This window comes from Sorghum bicolor, chromosome 9 (assembly GCF_000003195.3).
Source record: "Sorghum bicolor cultivar BTx623 chromosome 9, Sorghum_bicolor_NCBIv3, whole genome shotgun sequence".
Taxonomy (NCBI): Eukaryota; Viridiplantae; Streptophyta; class Magnoliopsida; order Poales; family Poaceae; genus Sorghum; species Sorghum bicolor.
Window position 1 is genome coordinate 40,803,800 of NC_012878.2, and position 10,910 is coordinate 40,814,709.

The 10,910-nt window shown below is 44.3% G+C and overlaps 1 protein-coding gene across 1 annotated transcript; it reads right to left on the bottom strand.

Annotated features, from left to right (window-relative positions):
- On the bottom strand, nt 8,863-10,372 carry LOC8083739 (LOB domain-containing protein 12). The gene is made up of 2 exons (XM_002440868.2): nt 9,983-10,372; nt 8,863-9,874 (listed from the first exon to the last, which is right to left on the bottom strand). The coding sequence occupies exons 1-2, from the start codon at nt 10,136-10,138 to the stop codon at nt 9,377-9,379; spliced, it is 654 nt and encodes a 217-aa protein (XP_002440913.1). The 5' UTR covers nt 10,139-10,372; the 3' UTR covers nt 8,863-9,376.

A 10,910-nucleotide genomic window follows, 5' to 3' on the forward strand; every position in this document is an offset into this window, starting at 1 on the left:
CACGTCTTGTTGCTTGCGGCATCAGTACCCTGCACGACACGGGCCAATCGTGCATGTTGTGTGTATGCTACTGCAGATGTTCTTTGGACCAACCCAATAAAACTCGTTCAAATAAGGCCCTGTTTGATTGTTTCTGTTTTTTTTTAACACCTATCACATTAAATGTTTGGATATACGCATGAAGTACTAAATATAGACTATTTATAAAACTAAAAATACAGCTAGAGAATAATTTGCGAAACGAATCTTTTAAGCCTAATTAGTCTATGATTGGACACCAATTACCAAATAAAATAAAAATATTACATGTTAAACTTTAACACCTCCTAGTTGAACGGATTCCAAAGCAAGAGGGAGGCACGGTTCTACCAGCTCTTGATCCACAGAGAACGAGAACAGACACAAATTAAATTTTCACTTTTTGTAGCCAAATGTTTTTTTATCTAGAATCTGCCCCAGTTTCACCAAATTGGTGGAGTTCCTCCACAAAGTCCAAGTTTGGTGGAGTTAGAAAAAATTGTTCGCCATTATTACTGGTTCTATAAAAAAAATGCTTCGTTCTTTCCCATCTTCTTCCTTGTTAGTGCATGCCCGCTCTCCTGCCCCGACCGTTGTGCCTCCCCTCGCCGGCAACCGCGTTGTGCCTAGCTGGCAGCTACGCCCTCCACTGGTTGCTACACACGCCCCCAGCTAGCCACCATAGCCTTGGCCATGCTCGGCTGTGGCCACGAGCTCGGGCCCTCCGTGCAAGTTGTCTGGAGGAAGAAACCTATATTTTTTCTTTTTCTTTTGCACATCTCCATTACGGTGGATCTAACACATGGGTTTAGATTAGCAGTGAGATAGTGAAAGAGATGGAGCTGTACCGAAACTTTGACAATCCCGGATCTAGATGAGTTTAGGATCCAGATTCACTTTTTCTAATGGTAGAGCTTTACGAAATAGACCTTGTTAATGTAACTCTCACAATTGTGTATATGTATTTTTAAATTATAGAGTGGACATAATTTTTTTCACTTGCATGTTGTGATATTTTTCACATCACTCATGCAAGTGAATTTATTTAATTTTTTCTTACACATGTGTTATTACAAGTTATTATATGTAGGTCTTCCTTCAGTGGTAGATACCTCTCACATCACATGATCTGCACTATGTAAAAAACCACATATCCACCAACTCACCACATACGCACATGATCTGCACTATGTAAAAAAACACATATCCACCAACTCACCACAGATGCAACCATGTACGTGTATCTGCTGTCGTACAACTACAAACGACCTACCTGACGCCACGTCTGTAGTAAGTCACTAGCAGGGGTCATCGGTCCAGTGAGGTTAACATGCATCTATAATAAGCACATAGTGCAGACGCATGTTTGTAAAACACGTCTGAGCTATTCCTACAAACGCATATGCATAAAACACGTATGTATCCAGTTATTATAGACTCATATTGTGATTTCTGAGCCTCGGATAATGGGATCAAACTCCACGGATGCACGTACAGGACACACGTCTATAGAAAGATCTCTTATTGCAGAAGTATATGTTGTTGCGGACGTCTAGTAATCCTACTTGTAGTAGACGCGTCCTATAGTACTTGACAAATGAGATGTAAATTATAGTAAATAAGTTCATGTCATCTCTCATGACATGTATAGGCCTACTGTTAAACTCATGACATGTAAATTGTAGAAGATGCAAGTTAAGCTCTGTTGTAATATATGTGGCTAACAAATTGTACATACAAGCAATTAGTGATCATAAATGTCACTCGAGCTAGCAACAAGATATATGTAATAATGTATAGATAGATGCATTTCCAGCCAAAGTACATGATAGAGTTTGAATCACAGAGTTTTACTACTGTCCTATTACATCATCACCAAAAGTATGTCATCACAAAGTTTACATTCAGATAGTTTTATCAACAAAAGTTAACACAACATCACATCATCATTAGTTGTTTGCCGATGATGGAGGCATGGCACCCTGCACCTTTGCTCTAGATGTTCTTTAGATTCTAAACCACGGACTCCAGGTGGTCACCAAAGTCGTCCAGGTTCTTGTTGAAATGCTTCTCTTTCTCTTCCTTCTCATCCTTCTCTTTCTTCTCATCCTTCTCTTCCTTGAGTTTGTTAACACTACGCTAAAGACCTTCAACACTCCATTGAAGACCGCCTATGCTCTTCATGAGAGGTTTTAGAACCACTGCTTGTGTACTTGGAGGGATCACATAAGATCGAACCTACATATATGAAAAAAACTATTATAGGAACATATATATGAAAATCCAGCATAAATCTAGATACTCGTGTATGCATTATATTACATCACCAAGTTAAAGTGCAACCATGAAGAGCTAAGCAAGAAATATCCAGCCTTGGTGGTTGCTGCCATACTTATCCAAGCAAAACCTAATTCTCCCCAAATAAAAGTTACATACATACACCTAACATGCATGCTGACTGCAGAGGTAATGGAGATTTGACACCAAGCAAGTAGTACAAGAGGGATCAATCAACAAAGTGGTAAATGAAAATAGCTATGCAGGTGTAAGCCATTAGAATTTGGTAGGGGAACAAACAAAACTATAAAGCAAGTTCCACAATTGCATATGCATACGTCTGTGTCACACCCAATTTTAAGGATGAAATTGAATGCATAAACTCATGTGTGCCTAAGGATCAATCACACACATAAGTCATAAATTACATATCATCATCATAGTGTTTACACAAACGTTGTATGATACAATAGCGGAAACAAAATAGATAACTCTCTCTAGGCCATCACACAGGGAAGGTTGACTGGTGAAGCACAAGCCTAAAAGTCCTTAGGATAGTTCTCATAGCCACCTCCATCTGTTACCCATCCATGATTTTTATCCAAAAGAAATATAACAAGCGTGAGTATATTTCATACTCCACAAGCATAACATGGGGATTCATGAGGATCAAAAGGTTAGACTTTGTTTACTACATAAGCATTTTAGTAAGTCAATATTTTAGCATTAGTTAATGTTAAGATATGTTTAAGCTCCAAAATAACCCATATGATCAATTGTTAGAACCTTAGTGAATCATTAAATCAACATTATAACATAATTATTAATCATCAAATATGACATCATTATCGGTAACCAGTTATTCTATGAGTTTTCTGGGCCACTCATGATCGTGAGCACAACTGTTATAATAGTTTTACACTCTACAGAGGTGGTGCACTTTCACCGTGAGTCATGCTGCCCATATGCCCGAGGTCCATTGACCTCCAAACACTTCCTAGGTGAGTAGGAAGGGTACACTACGAAGCCTTTCATAGGCCTATTCTAACCAGTTAGGGCCACGAGGTTTCCTCGGCAGGTAGATGTAGAAAACTCTCTTTTTCTATGGCACAAATCTATCACGGCTGTACTCATGAAAACAGGGGCAGCACTACACCCAAAGTGGCAAGCCCCTCTTGCGTCCTTTCGGGTGACCTCTAACGAGTTAGAAGAGATTCTATTACTGAGCCAAAGTTAGAGCCATGTGACTCTCCTAGTTGCACTATAAATCCTAGCTTTTTGCCGATAGATAAGTCCTTATGCAGGGTCTAGGACAACATGAATAGAAGTTATTTGCACCATAGCCCTAAGTTCCATTTTGTTATAATCATGTTATGTCAATTATCCCATGGTTCTATAATTAAAGAAAAGATCATATATAAAGTTAGAGCACAAGCATTTCTACCCATATGCAATAAACCCTTAGGAGTCAAGGTGTTATCCGTAGCAACGCACGGGCATGAAACTAGTCAAGTTTGAATAAAAAACACATATTTTCTATCTTTGTATCACCTAGTGATCGATAGTGTATTTTGGAGTAGTGGCTGCTATTTTGGATAGTACTCAATCAATGGCTTTGTCTTAAGGGGAAACACATCTAACAAATAGAGCAAGGTATCAGGGTCATTTCTCCTCTATATACTACGAGCATCTTCAAGAGATTAGCCAAAATAACTAGCCTAATTTACTAATTTAGCTACTCTCTGAAATAGATTTGATAAAAAAATTACTAGAATACTCTACTAGACTCTATAAAACTATGACTCTCCTTATTCAAAAGTGTCATATCATCAACTAGCATCCAATCAATAAGCATGCAGGGAAGTCGATTAACAAAGCATGCATGCATGAAACGCGGACAGCACAAGAGGCTGGATGGCTAGTGAGGCTTAAAAATTATTCTTTGATATTAAGTTTTTTCTCGAATACGCACGAGTATGCATATCTTTGTATTAGAAAGAAGCAATAATAATTACAAGAGTGCCGTGAACGGCGTTACAAATTCGCTACGGTGTTACATATTGGAAATAAAACGTTCTTAGTCTCTTAGACTATTGCTACCTAGGAGCAAGAGCTCTCATACCGATAGCACCGGCTTCAATCCATCGCTGCCCCTTCGCCTTGATAATCTGCAGGGTCTTGCTGGTGCTTGATGTCACGCTGCGAAAGCAGCGTGTGTTCGGTTCCTTCCAGAGCGACCAGGATACGAGTGCAAACAAGGTGTCCAAGCCCTTCCGGTGTGGCCCAGAAAAGGAACAGAATCGGCTTGCAGCATCTTGTAAGCTGATTTCACCGTGTACATGCCGAAGGCGTTCCATCGCCAAACTATTTTGTCAGGTTCATTGCGCAGCTGGAAACCATTCACGGTGTGCCAGAGGTAGAGGTAATCGATGATAGCTTGAGCAGATAAGCCCCCCTCGAAGCAGCGTGCCCAAGTTCTGTTTAGTAGACCGTCTCGGACGGTTTGCCGCCGGCGTACTGCAGGTGGAACATGATGATAAATACATAGCGAGATGTCCTTGACACACTCACCATTCTTCCACCTATCCTCCTAGAATAATGTCAGTTCTCCATTGCCTACTATGGTGAAGATAGATGCACGGAAGAAGGCTTGGACCTGTGGGCATGTTTTGATTGGTAGCTGGCTCCACGCACGCTCTTCATCTATTTTTTTTTTGTAGCCAAAGCCAACGTGTTTGGAGAGCGTACCCTGTCAATCTCAGGTTACTTATCCCCAGCCCTCCCAAGTCAGTTGGCCTACAACATGTGTCCCAGGCGACCATGCATTTTCCTTGAACTGATTGATCCAATCCTGCCCAAAAGAATTTGCTGACAGATGGCATCAATCTCCTTCCGTGCCCAGGATGGGAGGTTCTCGGCTATCATGACGTAAATCGGCACTCCACACCAGCCTTTCACTTCTAACCATCAAGGATCCATGACATGATGGCATTTTTCTAGCAACCTGCTCAACGGGTGCCTGACAATTTGCCTTGGGGATTGATCGGGTGCTCAATGGAAGGCCTAGATATCTGATGGGGAACGGCTGTACCTGATAGCCCAGGATATTGACAGTCTCCCCCATGTTTTTCTCCCCACCATATTTGGTGTGATCGAACACTTGGCAAGATTCGTCTGCAAGCCGGAGGCATCTCCAAAAATACTGAGAATGTCTTTGACTGCCATTGCTTCCTGAATTGTTGGTAGGATGAAAATGATCACATCATCAGCATAAAAACTACATTGGAATTTGATACCTGATGGCCGCATCCTCTTGAGCACTCCGTCAGTAGATGCTTTTTGAAATAATCAGACGTCCATTGCGATGATGAACAACATCGGTGATAGAGAGTCTCTCTGACAAACTCCCGTCATATGCCTAATGGCGTTCCCTTGCTATCCATTGAGCAGTATCCTTAATGACGCTGAGGAAAGCAGGGGTTCAATCCACCTGCACCAACGGTCACCGAAACCCCATGCCTGTAGAACCTCCAGTAAGAAAGGCCATGACAAGGTATCAAAGGCCTTTGATAAATGATATGTCGAGCTTAAGGTGTAGCATGGGTATCTTCTTTTTTCTAATCAGTACCGCAGCTCGCTGGACATTTGTCATGTATTGACCTCATCCTGACAAAGGCATTTTGGTTGCAATCCACTAGCTCCTTGAGCCTGGGTGCTAGCCACAATGCTAGAATTTTAGAGATATTTTTTTGCGAAACTGTGGACATCGTAATTGGTCGAAAATCAGCCGGGGGAGTTGGCTCCAGCCCTCTTGAGTAGTAGAACAACCAAGGCACTATTAAGTTTGTTCAGAGCCCTGTTGTTTCCAGAACTGAATGCTTCTATGGCATCCATTACCTCCGTCTAAATTACCGGCCAGGCAGTCTTATAAAAAAAATCCTTGTAAATCCATCCGGTCCTGGTGCACGATCGCTAGGCATTGCTTTGATGTCCGCCCACAACTCCTCAGTGCTGATATCGCCTTGTTCATCTAGCTGGATTGGCTGTATACCAAGTCCTTGGAAATCGAGAGTGGATCCACTGGCGTGTGCGGTGCCGAACACTGAAGTGGGTATGGATTGCTTGCTCCATGGCATGGTGATCTGCAGTCATGTGCCCATCAATGGCCAGTGCCGAGATGAAATTCTTTCTATGGCCTTGTTTAGTTTGTAAAAATTTTGGTTTTCGGCTACTGTAGCACTTTCGTTTTTATTTGACAAATATTGTCCAATCACGGAGTAACTAGGCTTAAAAGATTCATCTCACAAATTACAGATAAACTGTGCAATTAGTTTTTATTTTTATCTATATTTAATACTCCATACATACGACTAATTAAAGATTCGATGTGACAGAGAATCTTGAAAATTTTTGCGAACTAAACAAGACTCTTTCGACCTCTTGAAATCAGATGAAAATATGCTGTATTTGCGTCCCCCTCACTGAGCTATCGTATGCAGGAACGCTGCCTCACCATGGTACGCTCAAGCGAGGATGGACCGAGGCAACACATTTTCATTCGTTTGCGGAGACTAGACACATCCTCTGAAAGCTGACGATGCTCTTGTGCCATGTCTAGCTGTAGCACCAGTTCCCTTGTCATCAGTAAGACAGTAACTGTGCCTTGACGTCACCTATTCTGTTGGATACCCATCGGGCCATCGCTGCAGCTCATGCACCAAATTTCGAAGCATCTGATCAAGGCACACTAAGGCCTTGTTTTGATGTTTGATGTAGTCGGATTCGCATCAATCCACATGTGTTGGGGTGGATTGGGTTGGAACTTAAACTAAATTCCACCTCAATCCACTCCAACACATATGGATTGAAATGAATACGATAACATCCAAACAAGGCGGTCAGCAATTCCTGGCGGCCGCTGCCAAGCCTGGGCAATCATTTCATCATAGTCATCAAACTTGGGCCAAAACAGTTCAAAAATGAAAGCGGCCTTTGGACATTTGGCCCATGTCGGTCTGTAGCAACAATGATCAGAAGCATCTGAGCCAAGACCTCTCAGGTGTGCGTTGGGGAAAGTCTCGTCCTAATCCACCGAGATCAGCACACTGTCAAGGCGAACAAGTGTAGGTGTGTCTCTCTCATTGCTCCATGTGAAGCTTCTACCATGGACGAGGTGCATGTCCTGCAGCCCCAGACCTGTCACCGTACGTACGACGGAAAAACGGGGAAGGTTCACTCTATCAATCCGGTTATTGTTCTTGTCCACCTCGTTGAGTATGAGGTTGAAGTCTCCTGAAAGTGCCCAAGGACCCGGGCAAGCATCTCGGAATCGGATAGCTTCCAGATCTTCCAAGAAAAGTGTCTTGTCACCGTCCTCTAGAGGGCCATAGACTGATGACAACCACCAATTATTTTCCCCTGCATCCGCAACCATGGCAGCTTGCACTGCAACCGTAACGGAGTAGCATCCCACCAACACATCAGAAATGTATACATCAGTCCGACAACCAGCCACAAGAACACCTCTTTGGGTATTTGACGCCGGTAGGTAAGCAAATTCAGAAAAATCACTACGCCCAACAGGAAGAATACCATGAACTGGTTGATTACATTGAGCTTCGTCTCTTGTAGGCACACAATGGAAGTCCTAAGATCATCGACCAGAGTTGCACAGTGTCTCACCGTGCCTGCGCGTTAAGGCCACGCACGTTCCAAGACAGTATGGTCGTATTGGCCATGCATGGATGCAGAAAACTCTGGTTTTAGGCAACCGTCAGATCAGGCCGCGGCGGCTGTAGGGCGCCGTGGCACTCTGCCTCCCCGTGCCTTCATCGCAGGGAAAATCTCGTTGAAGGCATCAACATCAGTCTTGGATAACTCATCGTGGAAGACACTTTGGTATGAACGTCTGGATGCAGATGTTGGTGCTGCATTCGTAGGAAGTAGCACTCCCATTATTCTCACCAGGAGAACCTCTCCCCTCTTTGATGTGGGGATGTGGTCCATCTTTTGTGCTGGGATACGCCTGCTCCGCTAGGAACAAGGGGCCCGCATCGAGGGGCTTTCGAGACAAAGGTAGATATATATATATATATATATTTTAAAAAATAATTTATTGAGATAAATATTGTTAAACTCAGAATATGGTAAAGACATTGTTATGACCAAATGTAACACATGCCCATGCATATATAGTACATGAGAAAATATCTTGTGCTCCCGCGTCATTAGAGACACACACGGTGCTCATGTCCACACATTTATAGCCGTACTAATCAGGTTGTACAGTTGAATTTGATTTAGCTAGCAAGGTCGCGTGAGAAAGCACCGTCCCTTTTGGATTTTGGAGATTCGGGCTTCGATTTGTAGGGGACAGTTGTTTGTCTGACAATGAAGCTGGGCCTGCTTGGTCTACTTTCGGTGTTTTGGCTAGTTTAATCACCCCATGCATGCAGCATGTGATCTGATCACTTGGTCGCATGCACATGCGTGCTAGGCTGCGCGCTGTGCCCTAATAATATACAGTATATAATAATCTTCATTTGATCACACAATCACTCAATCAGTAAAATTTTTGATAATAACTATAGTGCCAGTCGTTGGCCTATCTCTCACTCAGTTTTCCAGTAACGTTTCCAGTCACATTATTGTCGGCGCGCGTGTTTGTGAACGCCTGAATTTGATCTTTGATATATACACTCACTATTGCCAACCATACACATGGCACACACCGTGAATAATGCATTAACAATTAGAGCAAGGATTATCCCTGGCCCAACTAACTAGTTCTCAGATTGATGATAAGTAAACTAATTAACAGGAAGCAGTGAAATAAGCTAGAGAGATCAGCGCAAGATTTAAAAGGAGGAACTAGTAAAACAGAGGAAAGAAGTCTCTAATTAATTAATTAATTAACTAGCCTAACCCTAACTAAACTAGCCCTAGCTACAAGCAAGAAGCGAAGCAAACAATGCAAGCTACGACATAGCTAGCTAGGCGCGCTGCCGCTGGCTGTGTAGTGCTCCTACCACGTACACACATGCAAAGTTGACTTAATCTGGGCTGAGCAAGCGCTAGCTAGCTACGTCCACAGGGACTCCCTCTTGAGCGCCGTCGTCTCTCCCATGGCGCCCGCCGATGCGGCGCCACCGTAGCCCATGCCTATGAGCTGCGGCGGGACTATGGCTCCGGTGGCGCCGGCGCCGTTCTGCATGAGGAAGGCGTCCACGTCGTCGGTGGCCATCATCGCCTGCTGCTGCATCGCGGCCGCCATCGTCATGTGGTTGTGGTGGCGGTGGTCGGCGCCGCCGCCCGCACCGACGACCAGCGACGACGGCGGCGGGACCACCACGTCGTCGACGTTGGGGCCGCCTCCTCCTCCGTCGACGTCGTCCCGGCGCTGCATCTGGATGCAGAGGATCTCGGCCTGCGCGACGGCGAGCTGCATCTGCAGCTGCGACACCTGGTTCTGCAGGAAGGAGATGGCCCCGACGCAGCCGTAGACGGGGTCCCGCATCCGCGCGTTCGCCTCGTACACCAGGCTGCTCACCGCGTCGCCGCGCTGCTGCACCGGGAGCTCCTGCATATATGCATGCATGCCGGACGTACGTTAGCTAGTTTGCCGCGCGGACGGACGCATCATGCGCACGTACGACGTCGATGACATGCATGCATTGCATGCGCGCACCTGGAGCATCTTGGAGACGTTGCTGGCCCCGAAGACCTTGTGGACGATGGCGAATTTGTGGGGGTCGTCGGCGGGGAAGAATGGCGCGAAGATGCAGTCCTTGGTGCACCGCCGCCGGAGCAGCTTGCACGACGCGCACGGCGACCCACCGCCCATGTAGCAGATAACCCCGGCCAGCTAGCTAGCTGCTTTATATATATATATATATATATATATCGATCGTCAATGACAACTATCGCCGGACGTGAAACTGCTAGTAGCTATATCATGTATATATCCTGGAGTTGAGCTCGATCTTGTGCTCGCTAATAAGCTAAGTATATATACTAGCTAACAGGCCGGCGGCAGTGAAGAGAGGACTCAGGAGCGACCTAGCAGCACAGCAAAGCAATGGCGACTGGGAGTGTGAAACGAGCGATATTTATAAGCAGCGACATGGCCGGTTATGGTGCACACAACACGCACCACGCAGCAGGTGCTGAATAACAAGCAATGCAAACGAGTAGTATACGTAGTTAGTAGGTACGGTATAGCTCGAGGGGAAGGGAGATTAGTGGACCTCGACGACGACGACGACGCATGTGTACGCCGTACTAGTATAGTAGTGATGCATGTATGTTCAGACGGCACAGACAAGGGTAATAAACATGCATGCTGTATATATGTCTGTTATTAATTAGTTTCTCAAGAGATGCCCACTGCTGAGGCGCTGATCGAGCTACCTGGCGGTGCATGTTTATTAAACAACAAAAATCATATACTAGTATATACTCTCTCCGTCCACAAAAGAATCAATTCGTAGGATCCGTGCCAGTCAAACTTTTTAAAATTTGACTAACTTTATAGAAAATAGTAACAACATCTATAATATAAAATACACATTATATGAAAATATATTATATGATGAATCTAATAATACTAATTTGAT